This window comes from Pithys albifrons, chromosome 3 (assembly GCF_047495875.1).
Source record: "Pithys albifrons albifrons isolate INPA30051 chromosome 3, PitAlb_v1, whole genome shotgun sequence".
Taxonomy (NCBI): Eukaryota; Metazoa; Chordata; class Aves; order Passeriformes; family Thamnophilidae; genus Pithys; species Pithys albifrons.
Window position 1 is genome coordinate 95,794,714 of NC_092460.1, and position 21,509 is coordinate 95,816,222.

At 43.6% G+C, this 21,509-nt stretch overlaps 1 protein-coding gene across 2 annotated transcripts in view; it reads right to left on the minus strand.

The window, feature by feature from the left end:
* CAMK1D (calcium/calmodulin dependent protein kinase ID) overlaps positions 1–21,509 on the minus strand; it is a 221,546-nt gene that overhangs the window by 67,792 nt on the left and 132,245 nt on the right. For both annotated transcript variants that reach the window (XM_071552800.1, XM_071552799.1), the window contains one exon: positions 18,965–19,039. In XM_071552800.1, coding sequence (XP_071408901.1) covers positions 18,965–19,039 — 75 coding nt within the window. The remainder of the gene's footprint in view (positions 1–18,964; positions 19,040–21,509) is intronic.

Below are 21,509 nucleotides of genomic sequence, written 5' to 3' on the forward strand. Positions count from 1 at the left end.
CATGAAGGTTGTGGATTTGCTCCAGAATCTGACTGTGTAGATCCAAGTTCAGGACTTAGGGGTCTTCCTTCTTGAAGGGAGATGTAGGACACATCTACATATGCCAGCTAAATAAAGGCCAGGAAACGACTTTGTGAACAAAGATTTGGGAAGGGTTCTCCCCACATGCCCTTCAAGCCTGTGCAGTGGATTTTTTAGGTGAGGCACAGTGTGCACAGAACTGGCCCCACCGTTTAAGTGCTAAGGTCCATCTGCCACAGCTGAGCGAGCTTAGACAGTGAGAGTGAAGTCCTTGGGACTGTCTACAGCACCCGGTACTAACCAGGGCTAACCCTGCTGAGCATCCAAGATCTGACGGGATCAGATGGCAGGGAGGCATTGAACTGCCAGGGGATGGTTCCTACTGAGACTCGAACTCACAATCTTGGGATTTGGAGTCCGGAGTGCTCTCCAATACACCACAGGGCTGCCCACTTTAAGCACTCACTTAAGCACCTAAGCCTGATGGTCAAGGATCCCCTCCTAGGGCACACCCTGGCTCGATTTTGGATCACTACAGTGAGATTTCTCTCCAACACCTCCCAGTTCTTCCCACTGGTCTGTACTGCCATGCTATGAAACTGGACTGCAACAAGATTCTTCTCGTGCTGTGAGACCCTCTGAACTTGGAAAAGCCAAGCAACATAATGATTATACGTGAGGGACATCATGGCACCATCTGAGGCCTCAAGGAGACCCAGGGCCAGCAGATGTACCTGAGATGCAGAGCAGGCTGGCCATAAGCAGGGTAGGTGCAAGTCTGCCCTAGACTTGCCCAGGGGTCATGAATGAGCCTCTCATTCTCTTTATTTAGCAAACCCAAACCAGCTAGGACTGGAAAAAGTTCTTTGCTGTAAGCAGCAGGTTTAGTCCACTCTCACCCCTTCTCTATCTATTTTACCTGGGAATTCTTTACTTCCTTATTTTTACTAGGTATTTTTTACTTCCTCAGCTTATGTTCTGGGTTCACCTAGGTGGTCCTAGATTTGGGCTCTGGAGTTTGGACTGGGCCGAAGCTGTCAGCTGACTTGAGCTGGGCTGAGCTGACAGCTGACCTCTTGTAGCCAGTAATTTTGTATTCCATACCACATTATGACATCATCTCCAGGAAAGTAGGAACCAGTGTGGGAGTGGTTAAGGCAGTCGCTTCTCAGCCCTCCTCTTGGGAGGACGCACGATGCTGTCCCAGTGGGGATGGAGAGGACCAGGCCCACCACTGGCTCACAGGGTACCTCAGGAAAGTAAACTGTGTTGTTCTGGGTCTCTCCTTTCTGCTTGAGTTTGTCTCCCTGGGGAATAAGCTTCTTCTTAAGTAATGTGTAGTTAAGACGGTAAAGTTTGTGTGTTCGTTAAGAAGTGAGGAATTTGTTGTGTGTTGCAGACTTGTGTGAGTGTATATTTGTACTCTCTTCTAATTGTCTCTCCCTTTCTGTAGAAATATATGTAGTTTTAGTATAAATGTGGTTTGAAGTGGTTTTTTTTCTTTCCCCTCTCTTTTCCTCCCTTTCCCTGGTGTTAGGAGGGAGGTTTTTCTCTCTGTGCTTGGGGGGGGTTGGCAGTTGCTTATCTCAAACCAAGACAGCTTATCACAAGTACTCTTCGATTTTGTGCAAAGCTCATTTTTTGTTTTCAATTATTACAGCACTGTCCAGAGGCAAAACCTAATCTTTCACCTATGGGACTGATTCTATCAAAGTTAGCAGAAAAATTCTAGCTGAATACAGCCACAGCATGTTGTCCCCCTAAATGTAATCATGGACAGATAAGTCTCTGCATTCTACAGGGTTGAGAAAGCCCCAGGCAGTGTCAGAGCTGACACCTACTCCCTGCATGGAAAGCAGATCAGTGCTGCTTACCACCATCTCCATCCCACTAGTCCTGTCTTGCTTCCAGTCTCGTGGGTCGTCACATTTCTCCACACAGTCCTTGAAGATCCCTTTGAGGCATTTGATTTGTACAGTAAAAGGAGGAGGGTATTCCTTACCGAATGTGAAATGAGATTATCTAACGGTCCCAGATGGTTTGGTGGCTGTTAATTTTCACCAGTGTGTTGCTTAATGCAGTTTTGATAGGAGAGGAAAGTCTTTGCTCAGCAGAGCTGAGACCAGGAACCAGATCATGGCAGAAAGTCGTTTCAAGATACAACTGTAAACCCCTTCTCAAACGGGTAGCAAGCACTGGATCATTGGAGCAAGAGAACAGCCACGCAGAACAGCCATTCCCAAGTTTTTGTGGGCAGAATTTTCCCTTATGCAGACACATACATGGTGCTTCCTCTGCATTGCACAACATGTGTGGTCACTAGTGCTGGTTATTTGAGAAATGATCTTCTTAAATGTACTACCACACTTAAACCTTTAAGCAAATAGCATGAGACTGAAGTTACCTCCTCAGGGCTTTCAACAATTTATCTGACCACAAGTAAGTAATTAATCAAATTAGTTGTAACCCAGCTGAGAAGGACCACATTTCAGGGGAAACAAAGCAAGTGCAGCTCAAAAGAGTATTCAAAATAGCCAAAGATGAAATTCACAATTCTTTAGGTCAGTTTTGGTCATAACTGTTATGCCCGGTGGGTCTATGGCCTCTGTCCTGTTTGTACCTGACAACTCCACCAATGTGCAGTATCACTTCCCAACACCACCTGAATTTACATGACTGTAAACAACTTCCCTGCAAAAATCATATCCAGGGGATTATGAATCTTGATGATTTATGGTTTATGAGATGTGGGAGTGGGTCTTTTTTTCCTGGACAAACTTACTAAAACACAGAGGAGAAATACACCTATTCACTCTGCCTCAGATCTCTATAGGGCTCATTGAAATGATAAGGGAAATATTTAGAAAACTGCTGGAAAAATACAAAGCCATCAGTTAATTAGCATTAGCCATGGAACTGCAGGAATAACTGAATTAGCTTATTTTCTTGCTGTAGGTAAAGATGAAAATGTATTCAATTTGTGGCAGTTTTCAAGTTGCTACGGATTATGAGAACAATGAACACTATTTTCAGCTCACCAAGGAGAGTGAGTTGAATGCGAGAGCCCAATCTTTCAAAAACAATCCTTCAGATGAATCATCTGCAGAAGCCTGGCTGGAACTTCCTGCGTGGCCCGACACCATCGTGTTGCCACTCTGTGAGAGCCAAAGCAATGTCCCCACCACACAGCCAGGCACATAATTAAGAGACTGGGCTTAAAGGGAAATCTTGGAGATGTCACATATGTCAGAGGAACTCCAAGAACAGGCAGACAGGTCAGGGTGCAAAGGCTTCACTCCAGTAAATGAAACAACTGCTGAAGGAACTGGACAAGTCTCATTATGTCAAATTTAGCTGCTGATGCTGGTTAAACTTGGCTCTTTGTGTCTAAAATATGACACTTTTATTACAAATTTTATTATCCACTATGTATATATCTATATAAACATGCAAGGAAAGAGAGGCAGTGAGGTTGTCCTCTATAAAAAAAAAATTGAGTGACTGCACAGAGCTGGCTTTGAAAACCAGTGATGAATAGGCCAAGCCACAAAGGAAAACTCATGGCTGGTGTTTGCTAGAGACCATTCCATCAGGAGGAGGATGTTGATGAAGGGTCCTTGCTTCAGCTACTGGATGTACAATAGTTGCAGACTTTGAGGTTTAAAACCTTGACATCTGCTGCAAAAGCAGCCAGAAAACTGTAAACAGTCCAGAAGACTCTTGGAGTGTGTTGAGGATAAAATTTAATCCAGGCAACAGACAATCCCACCAGAGAAGTGTTACTGGAGCTGTTGCTCATCAACAGAGGGAATACCTGTGGATGAGAAGCTGGACAGGACCTGGCAATGTGTGCCCCCTTCCAGAAAGCCAAGTCTATTCTTGGCTGCATCAGAAGGATGGTGAGGTCAAGGGAGGGGATTCTGCCCCTCTGCTCTCATGAGAGTGCACCTGTGGTACTGTGTCCAGCTCCAGAGCACTCAGCACAGAAAAGACATGGACCTCTAGGAGTAGGCTCAGAGGAGGGTCACAAAAGTGATCAGAGGGCTGGAGCCTCTCTTGTGAAGACATAATGTGAGAGCCAGAGCTGCTCAGTCTGAGCAAGAAAAGGCTCTGGTGAGACTTCATGTCAGTCTTTCAGTACCTAAAGGGGGCTTACAAGAAAGCTGTGAATGTGTTCACAGTCAGGTTGGATGGAGGTTTGAGCAAGTTATGCAGTGAAACATGTGCCTGCTCAATGGCAGAGGGGGTTGGACTAGATGGTCTTTAAAATGTACCTTCTGATCCAAATCCTTCTGTAATTCTATGCTTTATAACATATAACCTAAATTTTTTTAAAGGAAATTCTGAAAACATTGCCAGAAGTAAAACCCTACAAGCAATTGCATTTGCTTCACACATCCTTGTACCAACAATTCTACAGGGCAAAGGCTTCATAACTTAATTTTTTAAGACTCTGATACTCTGGAATCTCATACTATCTACTGAGTGAAAATTCAATATGAAGGAAAGTAGGATACATCTTGGTTTAGGAATTTCTCTGAAAAACATAAAGAATGCTGGATTCTCTAAAATGGGTCATTACGTGAGAAGTAACACTTGGAAAGAAAATATGTTTTCTGAACACAAAGCTAATATTCATGTTCTGAAGGGCATTTGCATGTTCAGACTGAAAAAAGGACTATTTTATGCATTCAAAGCACAAACAGAATCAAAACAGTTTGTATTTCCTTTGCCTTGCAAATAACTATTCAACAGGAACAGGAACAGGACCTGGAGGCAATGAATATAATTTACTACCAAGAGGCCACAGATTAAGTAAATAGCAAGGAAGTAAATTTTGCATTAACAGCCACATGGTGTATGCATGGCTGAAGGTACACAAGAGAGTCTCAAATCTAGAGTCAGTTCTCCTGCAGGTAGCTCTGATTCCCTCTCCCATTTCTTCGTCTCCTTGTCCTGCATTTGGGAGAGACCAAATCACCACGCAAAGGTACCTTGGCTAAATAAGGGCTGGAATCCCCAGATGGGAATTAGGTGGCAGAATATAACTCTGCCAGCTGTTTCTAAGGCCCTTGTGTTTGTGCCAGTGGTGAGACTGTGGACAGGCTGAAGTTTGAATTGTGTTAGAAAGCTCTGAGAAGCGTGTGCCAGAAAGAAGCTCTGCAGTGATTTGTGCCACAGGGTGATGGAGAGCCCTACCAGTGCCAGACCAACACTTAATGGATGAACTGTTGTGTTCCACTCTGAAATCTAAAAAGTCAAACCAGGAGAACTCTTTTTGATACTTTGCTTTTCTTTTGTAGTGGCTTTTTTGGTAACGGTGTCCATATTTTTGCAGAGAGGGAGCAGAATTCAGACCACTTATTTTGAGAAATCCTTTGACATGGAACTAAACTAGCCTTTAAGCAATATCACTGTGCCAAAAGTTGTCCTTTAATCCACTTGGTGTTTGTACAATATGTTTGTCTGAGGCGCTTACAGGTCTAAACTGATATCTCAAAACTTCATCAAGTTTAACACATTTACACTCACAGCATCCACATGAGGCAGAAAGGGCTGTTATTTCCACTTCCCAAAGGACCAGCCAGAGGCACAGTAACTGTGCCTGGTCTGTCCCTGAACAGAAACAGGGCACTGCCCCACCACTGCCTACAGTGTCAGGGCTGCTGGCACTCTCCTCTGGTTCTCCCTGAGCCACGCACTCCTGGCCAGTGCCTCCATGCAGAAAACTTAGATATCAAGTCAAATCTCATGCCCCCATGAATTCTCCTCCAAAGGCCCTTTCTGGTTTTTATTTTTGAGCACAATAAGTATTTCAAATGTAGGGCTGATAACTAGTTACACTACTCACTACTGTAGTGTTATCGTGGGACATCCATCACTTTGAGCTCACTCCTTTGCATGTGAACAAGAGAGAGGTGGGGAAGAGGCCCAGATATGACTTTCCTTTCCAGCTGGAGGGGACCTGGGCCCACAGGGAATTCCCAAATCACCCACCACATCTTGCCTCCACAGAGTTTCAGTAACACTGCACTCCCACTGCACAGGGGGAGCACAAGTCACAGTGCCCAAAGTTGAGGGAGGTGCTGGAGCCAGCCTGCTGTACCATGTGCTTTGGCACTTTGCTCCTACATTCCCCCATTTGCAATAACCACTTCCACCTACCTGCAGCATAAAGAAACTGATATTAAAATTCAGGGTACTGCTGTTCAGTTTCTATCCAGCCTGGGTTTAAACTGCTGATTTATAGCTCCCCCTTACTGAGTTTTATTTGATGACTCTTTTTGTTCCACTCCACCATCAGTATGATGCATTTGGCTACACCCACATCTATGCACAGTAGGTGAAATCCTGGCTTTATATAAGTGGATTTGGATGTCATATGTCTGTTGCTTTAGATTTCCACATATCTCTGTCACAAGGATAAATAAATCTATGCAATGATGGCCATCACTGGTCATGCTGTCACACTGAGTCACCAGCCAGCCTGGGTTATGTTCTCTGTAGGTTTCTGCACAGACAAGGATGGGAAGGAGGGATAAAGCCCCTGCACAGTTACTGCAGAGCATGGGCACCCAGGGGACACTGGAGGGGGGTCAAGACATGCCTGAATATGCTTTTCCAAATAGTCAGTAGGTCCCAGCAAACGAGCCCATTCACTTTTCCTCATTCACACAGTGCTCCTTGGTGGACAATGCCAGAGGCCAGATTCCACTACTAATTTCTTTTAACAACTTCATGAAGAGCAGCGCTGACTTGAGAAAAAAAAAAACAAACCAAAAACCAAACCAAACAAAACCCAAGTTAATCTTACCCAGAATTAATTAGGAAAGTATTCTATTTCTGTGGGCAGGGAAATTAGAAGACAAAGTGATCTGAGACCACAATGTAAATCAACGACAGAGTAAGACAAGAACTTCAGATTTTCAGATCTGTGTGCTCTAACCACAAAGACTCCCTCACAAGACTTGAGAGCAGCAGCTCCTGGTTCCTGTTACATATTGCTGGTAAACAGGATAGAATATTTTTCCATAGATAAAAAGACCTGTCCGTTACCCACTCTGCACTGATACATTTTTTAGCTTACAGAAGAGTATTACAATTCCTCTAGCAGGATACACTCAGTCTTCCCAGCACATCAGAGACAGTCTAATGAGTACCTACCACTGAGATGCTGTGTCTGCTTCTACTTTTTCTACCATATGGCTCAGCTTTTTCTTTTCCCTCCTCCTCTTCTGAGCTGTGAGTTGCCTTCTCTGCCACTGTCCCTGACTCCAGGGGCTGTGCCCACAGCCACGTACCCAAATTTCGAGCTGGACAATCCTTCCTGACTCATTAACAGCCGAGGGGTGTTTGCAGTGGTCCCTCACAAAGGCAGAGGCACACCATGATGCCACTTGCACTGCCAGAAGCTGTCACATACCAGCAAAAGCATCCAAGTAGTAAAACACACCTGCACCTGCCTTCTGCTGGCATCCAGGGGGCTGTAACACACAGACTGGCTTTAGGTGAGCCACAGAAGAATATGAGAGGAGTAACAAGTACAGTCCCCTCTGGGATGCGTCTGGCACACCATGCTGCTGCAGTTTTGGAGAGCTGTATGTCCACCTGTGTGACAAGGGAAACCTGTAGCAAAATCCTTCAGAGAGGAAGAACTTCTTGGATGAAGATACACAAGCAGAGCAGGCTGAGAGCAGGCATGTGCTCAGGAGAGCTCAGGCACAGGTGAAAATCTATTATATGACTATCATCTGGGTCACATTTCACAGCATACTCCAGGGAAAAGGATATTCAGGCCAGAGAAAAGCTCTGGACCTTCAGCTGAGCACACAGTCAGCAGCTCTATGAGTTATTTGGTTATTTTTAATTTTCCTCCCCACTTCCGTCTTTGCTGTTGTGCAAACAGTTGCCTTTTTGCTCTAAACTTTTGAACATACAGAGCCATGAATGTAGTAGCAAATTTCTTGAGTTAATTCAGCTCAGGTGGGACCAGGATTGAAGGAGAGACTGCTCAAAAGCACTTCTGTCCAGCTGCTGGCACCAACCCTGCCCACAGGCAGCACTCCTCATTCCCATTCCATTAAAAAGTAAATGCCCAGACACATCAGAGGAATGGTCGTTCCCCAAAATGTTCCCACGTGCTCCTTCCAGGAGGTGCTGTGGCACTGCTGACTGTGGTCACATGTCAATAGCAAGTAAAGGGACTCCCATCTGCAACCATGTTAAGCTGTGGGGGGAAAAGAGTGCAAGATAAAATGCCTTTCCCCAGGAAATTTGCTTTCTGAAATACACTTCATGTGTTGACCCAATCTTCAGTGACAGAGAACTAACCAACATTTCCCTCACCACCCTTCAAATAAGGCAAGACAGCACCAATGGAAAGCAAGACCTTTATACAGCAAATCCAGCTGCAAAAACATCTGAAAAGAGCATATTTAAAAGCTTCTGGCAGAGAGTTTTCAGCTCTAAAAAGCAAAAATGTCAGAAGCACTTTCTCCAAATGGTTCTGCCCCATCCTTACAGGGAAACAAGCCTTAATTCATGTGAAAGACCCTGGGCTGCAGGGAGAGAAGTATTCCAGAAGACAAGACTGGTGAGCAGCCAGAGTGAGGTAATTTCCTTCTTCTCTGCTCACTATCACTTAATTAGGGTTATACTTCTCCTGTCCCGTGGCACTGGGTAAGGTTTTGCAGCAGAGTGACCATGAACTTTAGGACAGAATACATCTAACAGCAACAAGGAGTTTCATTATGAGGGCAGGATGGATGCTTGGCTCTGTCATCTCCTAAGGAATAACCCCTTTTCTGGAGCTGTAAGAGACTCGTGGCACAGTTTTAAAGGCAAAAACCCCAAGGCAGACAAAAATAGTTGCATGAATTTTAATTTTCTACCTGATTTTTAATATTAAGAATGCCAAACCTAGTTTTTAGTAATGCTGCCTCTATGCTAATATAGGTCTTAAAATCTCATCTCTCTTTCAGTGAATTTTAAATTGTGTTTCTCACTTTTTCATTACAATGGACCTTGGAGAATGGTATCTTCTTTCCTCAGGGACACATGGACATTTAAAGGCTCCACTATGTCTCACTCAAGGATATCAGTGTTCCTCAGAGTATCATTAATTAGGGATGAAGAAAATAGAATTACCAAGTGGTTAAGTGCTTCTAACCAATGGAATAATCAGATAGAATAAACACCAAACTCCTCCAAAACATCTTCAGAACTAGTAGAGAAAGCTTTTTACATCAAAGCTGGGATCACGCAGCCCCAGATGGGAATTTTGTCTTGGAGAAGGGAAAAGATGACATAAGTATTTGGGTCTCAGAACACACTTTTCCTCCAATTTAAGAGAAAAAAAATGGCCTTTACAGGCTAAGATATAACCATGTGGCATGAATCAGAATGAAATGAGCACATGTTCTATAAATGCATCAAAGAAATGCTTCACCAGCAACAGAATTTTCTTTTTCTATAAAATGCTTAAAAAAGTAAAAGTTTGGCTACAGCAGACTTAACCACTGTTACAGAAAATAAATGAAAAACACAAAATCCTCCACATTTATTTTCCACTGAATAATTTTTCCAGAGGGAATGTTTAAAGCAGAAAACTATAGCAAGAACCTCTGCAGTCCTGTGAAAATAGTTTCTGTAAGGGGAGATAACCACAGTACTGCCAAAGCAAGTGAAAACAGGATTTCAAAAGGCAACCTGTATTTCCATTAAAAATTCTAGTTTTTACACACTCGTATTTAGGGCCCTCACCCCCAACCCAGCCACAGAAAACTGTATGAATCTCCCTGGCTTTAAAAGTATGCCCCACATAGAGTATTTGGGGCAAGCACAGACAAAATGTAAAGCAAGGTATCTTCTTTCAGTGTGAATATGAATGGGGTGATAATGCTTCAGCACCACCTGGTTAGTGGGTTCTTTTATAAGTTGTACACAGAGACTGTGGATAGCACAATGCAGATACAACAGCACCTGAGCCCAGCACTGACTCTGGAGCCACTTACAGACTCTTGAGCAGAGTAACCTCCCTGACTACACAGCCTAGAGCAGAGGTTGGAGCTATGACCTATGCTTGGGAGATTACGCCTATTTTTTTGCCACAAAATCATTAAATGTCTTCTGGAACACAGTGACATGTAGCACTCCTCAGCCTCCTACTGTCCCCTTCCCCACAGTCTGAACAGTCTTCCTCCAGAAGCAAACTTTTCAAAATGTTTTCCACATAAAAGAATGGACTTAGGAACGAACGCCCACGTCAATTTTGCATCTTGCTTTAATGCCGTGTTATTTCACTTCAAAGCTTCCCAGGTTGTTATGAAAGTCCTTTTCTGTTTAAATGAGTGTAACCATTTAATCAGAATGCCTCCACATTGTGCGTGAGAGGGATCCTACCATATCATAATGAATTCTCACACTGTGGCATATATGGATTTAACATTTATTATATGCTTTGCTGCAAAGCCCCTTCCTCCTGAATTAAACACCAGCAATTTAATTGATTTCAGTGCACCACAGTGTAAATTATCAGGTACTGAGAGAGGCAGAACCAAAGCTAAAAGACTCATTCAGTGACTACATGAACATCGAGTAACTAGCAATGAACCTTCTGAGCAAAGCATGAAAGGAAGGAGATGGTTATCCCAAGCCAACAAAATGGAAAGAAAATTATTATGGCTCTAAATAGCCACCTTCCTGCTGCTTGGAGAGAAAAGCCTCATTCCTCCTCTCAGGGGAGCAGCGATATTATACAGGATTGTTGGCAGACATACATTGCTGGCCATGAATTGCCTACACCTGACCAAGCTCCACAATACAGGCATGTCCACCCCCATTCCCAGCTGCAACAGGGAGCCCTATATGGGGACTTGGGGAACTGCTAGTGGGATGAAGGAAGAAACTCAAGTTGATGCTGCCAAAATCTACTGTTGGAAAAAACCAACCAACCAACCAACCAACCAACCAACCAACCAACCAAATGAGGCACATACTGTCACCCTAAGGATTTGGTGCTGGCCCTTGCAGGGGAGCAGACACTACATCAAATAACCCTCAGAAAGTACTTGTTCCATTGTAATCACCAGCATAAGGAAAATAAGCAGATTTATGAGATCTTCAAATCTTCCTGTAACTTTAAAGATTAATATGTTAGAACAAGGTTTATTCTGAATTTTAGCCAAGCTTCTTGTTTTCCTTATTGACAATAGCAGCTTTGCAACAATAGATATCTTAAAGAAAAAAAATCCATTTTCTTCTGAACTGTTCACATTTCTGTACAAGCAAACATCATAATGCTGTCTGTTCAGTAAAAATGAGAAAATGTTTCTCCATTACCTCTTTATTCTCAAGGCTACAGGGAGAAAAGATAATCACTCTCCATCAGGTGTAGCATGGCACTTGGAAAAAACCCCAACCCTCAGTGTTGCCTTCCTAATGAGTCCTCACTGGGATTAAGGTAACAATAAAGAGTGCAAGCTTTGGAACAAGGATGTTGACAATTGTCTACACCTGCTGAAAGTGACAAAACATTGTAAGTGGGCTTGGAAATCATCATGAGAAAGTCTTTTGTAGTCCCCAAGATGAAGAGGATTCTCACCATTCCTCTGTTGCTGTAGCCACAGCTGAAGCCTTTACACATAATACAGCACAAGGAAGCAACAGGACTGCTGCTCAGTGCCATTCCCAGGAAAAGGGGCTGTGTTTGCAGAAGACAAGGGGATTAGGAGTTACCAAAAGTCCTGCTCATAGCCAGAGAAAAGAGGAAAAAACCAAAGTCCTGAGGACAGCTAGGACTAGCCAGTGAGCACATTCACATCTTCAGGATCACACACAATCCAAACAATTACAGGTGTCTGAAAGCCATTCTGGTGGTCAATCTGTGGTCTATTAATCTGTTACCAACAAATCTGCCCATATTCTGATCTCTACCCTGATATTAATCTTTCCTAGTCCACTTACAACCTCTCAGCCACTGGAAAAGGGGAGACACTCCTTCATACTGAATGCTCACCAGCATAGCCCCACTGATGTAATAATCTTTTTTTCCACAAAGGAAAAGATGCAAAATTGATGCTGGATTAATAACTGCTACCAAGTTCCCAGGGGCATGATGCCAAGAGGTAGTTTATGATGTGGTCAGCAGCTCACAAAGCTCTAGTGGGAAAGTACTAAAGTACACTAAGATTAACTCCTTTAGCCTTTTCACAGAGTTGCCTGTGTTGTTTAGTCAATATGCCTTTGGAGATTTTGATAAGGCATAATTTTTTTAGCTATACTGATAGAATGTGCTCTGACTGTTCTAAGCACTAGAAACAGGTTGGAAGCGAAACCTGTGTTACTCATGCCCAAATAATAAGGGCAATTTCAAAATCCAACACCCCAGCTCTGCAGTTTTGGCCCATGTGTGCAATATGGTCATGCTGAAAGCTGTGATGGGCCCAGGATTCATTTTCTTGAATGCTTCTCCCACAACCATGGTCTGATGCTCCCAGCACTGTCACACTTGCTCAACCCTGTTACCGCTGTCCCACTTTGCTTTCCACATTCACCACCCGGATCCATCCCCTGAGAGCTGTTCCTTCTATCCAGCACACTTCCCTCAGTTCAAAAAACTCTTGTCCGTAGAAGCAGCAAAAGACTTTTTTCAACAGGGTGTGGTTGTTGCCATATCTTGTTCCACCGCAGACTCACAAAGGTTGCTGTGCCCAAATCGATGATGTTTCACTCCATGAGCTGTGAGGAAATTAAGTCTTGCCTAACTAGAGCCCCTAAGTCTCTGCTTAGCTGTGTTAGAATTCAAGCAAACTCCCATGGCACCTTGCAGGCTCCTTCCTGGCTTGCCCACATGTGCATCAGCCCTCCCTGGTGCTGTAGTTCTTACGTAGCATTTGCTCAAACAAACCCGCACCAAAACCAAGGGAACAATTAATTCAATAACTGATTAGTGTAAAATTAATGTACATTTGCTTGACCAGGAATTGAGAACAGGTCTGCCCATGGCCCATCCATTGTGTCCTAGCCAATAAACCTCATGAGATCCACCTGCCACTTAAATCTACTGCACATCTTATTCCTGTGCAGCATGAGGCGGTGCAGGAAGCATGGGATGCAAGGCTTTTGATACATACCCAGTGTATTTTCAACAGATTTTAGTTTTCCTTTTGAGACACCTCATTGAAAACAGAAATAGTGGGAACTGAGAAGAGCAGGGTCTGTAGGTGTGCAGCTGATGTTCCATCCTGTACCATGAAACAAACTGAATCCCCTGGCACACAGTCATCAGCACTAGTGTTCTTCATTAATGGTGCTGATTCTCCTGTTACCATTGCTGTCATTACTGATAAATGATGACAAACACACCATCTGCTGAGAAAAGTGATGGTGAGGAGCTTGTCTCAGATGTTTGGACAAAAGTGTTTTCTGCTGCTAAAGAACCTGGTATGATTTTATCCTTCATTGGTGAGGCACTGGAACAGGTTGTCCAGAGCAGCTGTGGATGTTCCATCCCTGGAAGTGTTCAAAGCTGGGACAGGGCTTTGAGCAACCTGGTCTAGTGGAAGGTGTCCCTGCCGATGGAACTAAATGAACTTTAAGGTGCCTTCCAACCCAGACCATTCTCTGATTCTGTGATATAAATTCCATTTTGAGTGCAGAGATATTTCTTTCTGCTTTTTGCACCCCCCAAGTATGGAAATAAGCCTCATCGAAGGAATGAGTGAAAGGTGTGGCAGTCTGTGTTTGCTTTAATTAGCACCCTGATGTGATAGCGGCTGGGCGGGCGGATTGCTGTTTTGTAACACAGTGAGTCCTTGCTAGACTCCTTAAGGAACCTGGCAAGCACCGCACTTCCTCCCATTGTCTGTTGTTTTTCTTGGAGACTGAATATTTTCACTGAAATGTCACCTACATACCCAGTCCATGCTCGGCTGCTCTCGGAGCACACTCAGGCACTGGGCTTTCAAATAACAAAGGGAATTCAGCACTTAATCGCAGCTTAGCACTCCGCTTACTTATTAGCAAAACATGGGGTTGAAAGGCAAAGTGTTGTTCTGGTAATGATAAAAACTTCTACAGATTTTACCACCAGTGGGTCCCTGCCTGTTTGCGCTTCCTCCCAAGGTGTTCCAGGGGTATAAGGCACTTGTATCTGGCAGGGGAGAGCTGATAAACAGCAGGAATGGGACACTGGGATTCTGAGCCTGCAAACTCATGGGCAGGGCTCTTCTCGATGCGTGACTTGCACCTGGCAGAAAGGAGCCTCCATCATCTCAGCTTTTCTGTGAAGGAAATCATCTGAATAATTACACAGAGTTAAGAGACCAAGCTGGAAAAATCCAGGGTCAGGCGTTTAGGCTCAGTTTGGGCTGGGCTGTTTGTTTGGGTTTTTTCCAAGGTGAGGAGAAACATTTTGGGTTTGGGTCAACCAGGCTGCTCACCCTAAAAGCTGGCTCTCAGCAGAGATGGCAAAGCCTAATAAGACATCACACAGGGGAAATAGTCTGGAGAACCAGAAGCAGCAGCTGAGAGGATCTGGGTAAAGCAGCCCTCCCACCGAGGGCATCAGGTCCACTCTTTGGGAGCATAGCTCACCCAAAGAGCTGGAAAGCTACACCAGAATTTTCACTTTCTTTAACTAGATCCTAGTATTGATAGCAATTCCTCTGGATTTAGCAATATTCCTGACTGTGAAAAAAATGCAGCAACACTCATAGGTGGATCTTCAGGGTCAATTGTTGCTTACTGAGCTATGCGCTTCCCCAAGTCTGCTCTATAAGTTCTGGAGGTGCCGTTTAGACCCATTTTTAGCCTGTTTTCCAAAGGCAGTGAGGCAATGACTCTCCATTCCAACGTGCCAGCCCTTAGTAATTTCTGACCTGTTGGCTGAACTTCAACCAACGTTGACAGAAGTGTAGAAAGAGCAAAATTATGAAGTTCCTAAATATTTTAATAAAATATGGATGAATAAAGGAGAACAATGAAATTACTGTCTTAATTGATTTTTAACATGGCCTGGTATCTTTTTGGAGAGGCAGCAGCCCCAGTTCTTGTGGCTTTGTCTAGTGTAGGTTACAGAAAAATCTCTGGGAAACCAAACTTTGCTGTTTCACACTTCAGTGCAGGTGAACAATACAGATGAAGTCAGAGTCAAGCCTTGGGAATCTGCTCCGATCTGCCAAGGCAGCATGTTCAGAAACAGCATTTCCCAATGGACCCATAAAACTTAGGTGGAAAAGATGTCTAGACTGGATATCAGTAAGAATTTCTTCACCAACAGGGCTGTCAAGCATTGGCAAATTGTGCCCAGGGAACTGTTGGAGTCACCATACCTGAAGGTATTTAAAAGATACATAGATGTGGCCCTTGAAGAGATGGTTTAGTGGTGCACTTGGCAGTACTGGGTTAATGGTTGGACTTGATGATCTTCAAGGCCTTTTCCAACCCAAATGATTCTATGTATTTATGTAAATCTATTTTTATGCAAGACTTTCCAGCATGCAGAAAATGAATCATCAATACACAAAGAGGCTGATTATGCTTATGAAACATTAGTATCTGACAATACCAACCACAACAGATTATCAAGATCTTTCCCTATACTGACGAGGTGAAACAAGGCAGATCACTTTGAAGATACAGTAGGGTAATTCTTACCAAGTGGCAACAATAGCAACCAAAAATCCTGTAACTTCTCATTAACAGAGCTTATTATTATACTGAAATATAGTTTCATAAAACTATTTCTAAAAGCAATTTATTTCCCCCTCTCTTTTACAATATCTGCTGGGTGAATCTCTGCATCCAGAAGGAAAGAAAATTTCAGAGTTTCTTTTTAGTTTTTGTCTAGGTTGCCTGTGTAGGTCTTAACAGTAGCACAGGAAATCCAAGCTTGGGAAGAAACAGGTGTTTTCTTGGTTGGAAAGCATATCATCCTCATGGAAAAAGGACAAATGTTCTACAGCCCTTTTCTACAGTGCCTGCAAAATTTTAGCAGAATTATCATAGGAGAGGCAGTGATTGTCCTACATCCATATTCTGCTTTGCAGCTGCATTGGTAACTCCACCTCATACCAAAGCTGAGTAACACTGCTAGGAGTGAAGGACAGCAAAGAATTATCCACAACCTTGCCAAAATTAGAAGCACTGCATTGGAATATCTTGCATTTTGGGAAAATAAATAAAAAATATCCCACCTATTTCTAAAGAACATGACAACATTCTGAGAGAGCACATGAAATTCTGAGTTGTTGAATCTGGGGATCTCCAGCCTGGACTTCTGGTCTCCCTTGGTCTTACCTCTCAGTTTGAACAGTTCTGTGACGGCTTGTATACAATATATTCAAAAACAAGGTGGTGAAACCAAAGCCAGAGATCTTATCTCCCCCTGAACATGCCAAGAAACACACAGGACAGATTCACCAACAGCTGCATAACCCTGGGAAGAGCTCCCAGGGGGACTGGCAGGAACAAATTAAGTGTCAAGTAGACATGGACAGCTGCCTCTTAACCTCCCTTCCCTCCAACTCCAGCACAGACACTGAGACCTTTACTTGCCCATATCTTTGACAGAATAAACGAGGTGTGATATTTATCCTTCCAGTTGGCCTGCTAACAAGCATGGCTTTCATGTAAAAGTAGATGTACCCAAGGACAAACATAAACAGCGAGGCTTGGTCTCCCTCCAAAAGCCTTCTCCCACAGAGGTGCTGTGAGATGCTTAATGTGGATTTTCCACAACATACCAAGGAGTGCTCCAAGGTTGGTAATGAAAATGCTGTCCATGCCACAAAATAATTCTTGGGAAATACTAGCTAGAGTTCACTTAACAAGCAATGACCCAGAGAGAAGGGCAAATGGATTTGAGATTTGTTGTGCCCATGATACTGACCTTTGAGTGGCCCTGATTTTACCCACCCTTTTTTTCCAAACTAAATGCTCTTTTCTGAAAGCTGCTTGATCAGAAACCCTTTTGCTTTATATCAGAACCCAAGTTTTAAATGTAGGCAACTGTTGTGTTGTTTAGGAGAAATACACAAAGATGAGAAGATAAAAAACCCACAAGGAGTCTATTAATAAATAGGGCAGAAATGTAAACAAATAGCTACTTCATGCTGTGCAATGGTTCACAGCTATTGTATCAACAAGTTTGTGTTACCCTGGAAACAGGAGATTATCTGTACATGCCTTCTCCCAAACAGGAATCCATGAAAGGAGGCATGCAGAATGGATTTTGAGCCTTCTGGACTTTGCAGAGTTGCTGCCTAACTGCTGATGCCAGTTGATCCCAAACTCAACTACTGATGAACATTCAGGGGCAGTGCAGAGGTTGCACCCTCCTTCATGCAATGCCCACAGCAATGAGGGTGATTACTTAGCATTCTTCTCCTCTCCACCTTGGGATAACACAGTCCTTTCCCAAGAATGTGCAGAAAGCTTATTCCCTACATTCGGTTCAGTGCTCTTGGTCTAACTTGTAACACAAGGTACAGCTCTTTGCTGGTGCTGGGCATTGTTCAGAGCTGCCATCCCAAAGGCTGCTGATGGGTTTCCAGATGATGGCTTCAGCTGGGCATCTCATACCAGTGGCTACCAGTGAACCTGTGTCCCTCTGAAACAGCTGAATGGTTGACCCTTGGAGATTGAGTGAGCAGGGTTTACAAGTACAGCTATAACAGCAAGGACAATTCCCTGGTAAGTGTTGAATTGTGAGCAGGTAGAAATGGAAAGTGCCACCTATGATTACAGAACTACATTTCAGATAACCCAAAGATCTAGATGTAAGGAATCTGTAGAAGTGAGAGTTACACTACACTCAACAAGATAATAAGAAGTAGGAATAATACCAATTTATTTTTTTCTAAAGAGATTAAATAAAATGAAGGATTTGAAAAACAACTGATCACAAAACTCGTTCTTCCCACAACCCAGCTGGTTTCTTGAGATTTGTACAACACTGATGTTCCTGTACAAGTCCTTTTGCAGCATTCTGAACTGAAACATAAGCTACAAAACCCATATTCTTCCCACACTGCTACTGGAACACCTTCTAATGACATCACCTTGCCTGGATGTTACCAACAGACAAAGGACCAGAACAGTCTTCAGCTTCCTCTGGGGTATTTAACCCCAGAACTGCCCCTATCAGATGCTCCAGGCTTCCCCATGGCACATCTGGCCCTTCACAGCTGTGATTTACTCCTCTGCTCTGTCTGTTTGTTCTGCTCTTGTTTTGATGGGATCTCACAATTCAAAAACAGAGGCTAGAGGTTGGAAGATCCAATTTTAACTTCAGATCATGGTTTTTAACTGATTTCAGAGGGTAAAAAAAGGAAGCATTATGAGCATCTGCCTGTTCCTTCCCTTCTCCCCGCCAGGCTGATGCAGTGGGAGGACCAGGTCAGCCACAGTGTATCGTGTACGTGATGGGATCCTCATCTTCTCAGGCCCAGAGAGGGGAAATGAAGAAGAGGGGCTCTGGCGAGAAAGACGTGTCAAGGAACAGTGGCATGAGCGGCCACTGCTTCTGCTGAGTCTAGGAGGATGCTGGCTTGCAAGCACAGTACCCATGTACTCATGCACATGGTGGCACCTTGGGTCACCTTGAGCTCAGTACAGAGCAGGTACCTGTCCAGTCACAGAGAACTAAACCATGGCAACTCCATAAATGCAGAGCCAGTTCAGATCCCTTTAGCATCTCCTCCTCTTCACTCTGGCTTGATTTGGGTGACACTAGCCACAAAAAAATTAATTCCAAATTTCACAACAACCCAGCACATCACAACTGGAGACTGACTTTTAACCACCCACCAGGAATTTTGCAGTTTGCAGCACACAAGGCAAATACTTCTCACGTACCCCATCTTTTGGGTTAAAGAACAAAACCAGAACAAGAAGAGATGGCAATTTTGACACAAAAAAATTCATTAGGTTCAGTACTTACAACTGCATGACCAGATATAAATGGTTTGGGCTCTCATAGATGTCTTCCAGGGCAACTATATTTTCATGCTTGATCCTGAAAAACCACGAGATAAGATGAAATAGTTATTTTCATTTTTTTTTACATGACTGCAAAACATAAAGCTTTTTTTAGTTAGGCATTACTTGTCAGTGTTTCATTCAACTTCATAAATTTTTTGCAAGGACATGTAATGATAGAACAAGGCATAATGGCTTTAAACTGAGAGAGGGTAGGTTTGGATTAGACATTAGGAAGAAATTCTTTATTGTGAGCATGGTGAGGCTCTGGACAGGATGTCCAGAGAGGCTGTGGATGATTCAACCCTGTCAGTGTTCAAGGCCAAGTTGAATGGGGCTTTGAGCAACCTGCTCTATGGAAGGTGTTCCTGCCCATGGCAGGAGGTAGGAACTCGATGATATTTATGGTCCCTTCCAACCAAAGTAAACACTCAGAAGTGCTTCACAGCCCAAAATACTGTTATTACTCAGAGAACTTTCAATCCTCTCTGGAAAATGCATAAGGATTAAGTGTTCAGATGAATGAAGATGGTTGGTTGGAGGTTAAATTCTCAGGACATCTTTGCTGCAAGGGAGTGATGGAGGGAGGGTGTAGGATGGCACAGGTAGGCAGCAGACTTATGACAGCCCCACACTTCTCCCCACCAAATTCACTCTGCTCTGATGTCCAGCCTGGTCTTCACACCTGAATTTCCCTGCAGCATTACTAAGCAGTCTGTGCTTTCTGTGCAACAACTCCAAGTGACTTCATAGGTTTTCTATGTCTTCACCATTCCCACCAAGCCTCTTGTCAAAACACTAGACAAAAATCATCTTCATAAGCATCCATCTAATTATCTAAGTGAGCAATGCCTCTCTGGGTTTGCTCCTTAAATGCTTACAAATAATTTGCTAAGGATATATTTAAGTTGTGCAAACCCCAAAGAGACTACTAGGACAACCCCAAGGGCAGAATATTAATTACACCACTTCCAGACAATCATTTTAACAGCAAGAGAAAAATGGAAAATGCTAAGGAGAGGCCACTCATTAAGCAACAGATGGACATGTTCAAAAAGAAAGCAAATGTGCATTGTCAGCAAATACAAAACTCTCTCCATGTTTCTAGGTTCAAGTAGCTTAATTAAGACACTCAATCATGTATTAGAACCTTATTTTCAGTGGTCCCTAGTGTCCTAACATCTGTATGATGATGCTGAGAGCAGAAGGTCCCCTGTGCCCAGCAGGATCTTTCCCATAAGTACACAGACTAATTTAATTTCCTCTGAATTCACTACAAAGATTATGACTAACCTGAATTTATGCCCATAATCAGCCATCAAAAGCTGTATTCATATAAGGACCTCCACACACAGGAAATTTAACATCAACAATAAGCAAACTCAACTACAATGCATTACAGGATGTTAGAGCAAAAGATGCATGACTTGGCTCTTCATTCTACATTAATATCTGGAAAATCCCATGGAATTTGCAAGCAAAATTTCCAGGTAGATTGCGTGACAAATTAAATTCTTAGTATTTGCAATAAGAAACCAATACACCACCTACTTGGCTTTACATGCATTCATTTTGTTGTGCAGGTCTCGTGGCTGGTCCCTTAAGGGTTAGGTAGGACAAGGGCTGGTTTGCCTTGTTTAGGTTAGTTGAAGGTACATTACAAATGACACTTCAAGCAATTAGTCACTTCTAATGAAAATTATATGTATGTATCCATTTTCCTTTATGCACATGATCATTTGTGCTCCTCCTACCATCATGATCAAGGCAGTTTAACACAACCAACCTGCCCCAGTGTTATCTGTTTAAAGCCCACAGCTGGGTTTCACCATGCCTGTGTTAACGCTTTGCATTTCTATTTTTGAGAACCTCAGAGGTTCCCCAAACAGCCAAACCCTCTGAGGCAGCTGCAGCCACCACTAACTGTGACACACATGGCCAGCAGGTGGGTTACCCACAGAGCAAACAGCCAGGGGGGCAGAGGCCAGATAAGAGCTCATCAGACACGCAACACTGCATGCTGAGGGCTGTGGCAAGACCCTCTCCCCTTCCTGATTTGCAAACCAAATGGGCTCTGTGCCACTCTGCTATCAGAAGGCAGATAAACTTGCTCGGTGCTGAAGAGAAGGGGGGAGAAAAAGTTTAGTCCCACCATCACAAGGTTCTCTGCATAGAGCCAATCTGCCCTGTTTGAAATCAGATACAGGATGTGAGAATGTGGGATTCACCAAATACAAACTGGAAGGCGGCAGCAGAAGAAGCTGAATCACCCTCAAAGGACACAGAGCGATGTCTCACAGGGATGAAGGCATTGGGAAGAAGATGCCCCTTTGGGAAGTGACACCTGTGCATACACTGGTGGCTGTTGCACCCAAGGGGCTTCCTGAGATGGTGAGGATGCATTTTTTTCCACTTTCTCTCAGCCTCCACAACACCAGCAAGGCTTTAACTGTGGTGTTACACAGTGTTTAATATCTCTGGAGAAGTGCACGTCTCACACCCGTGAA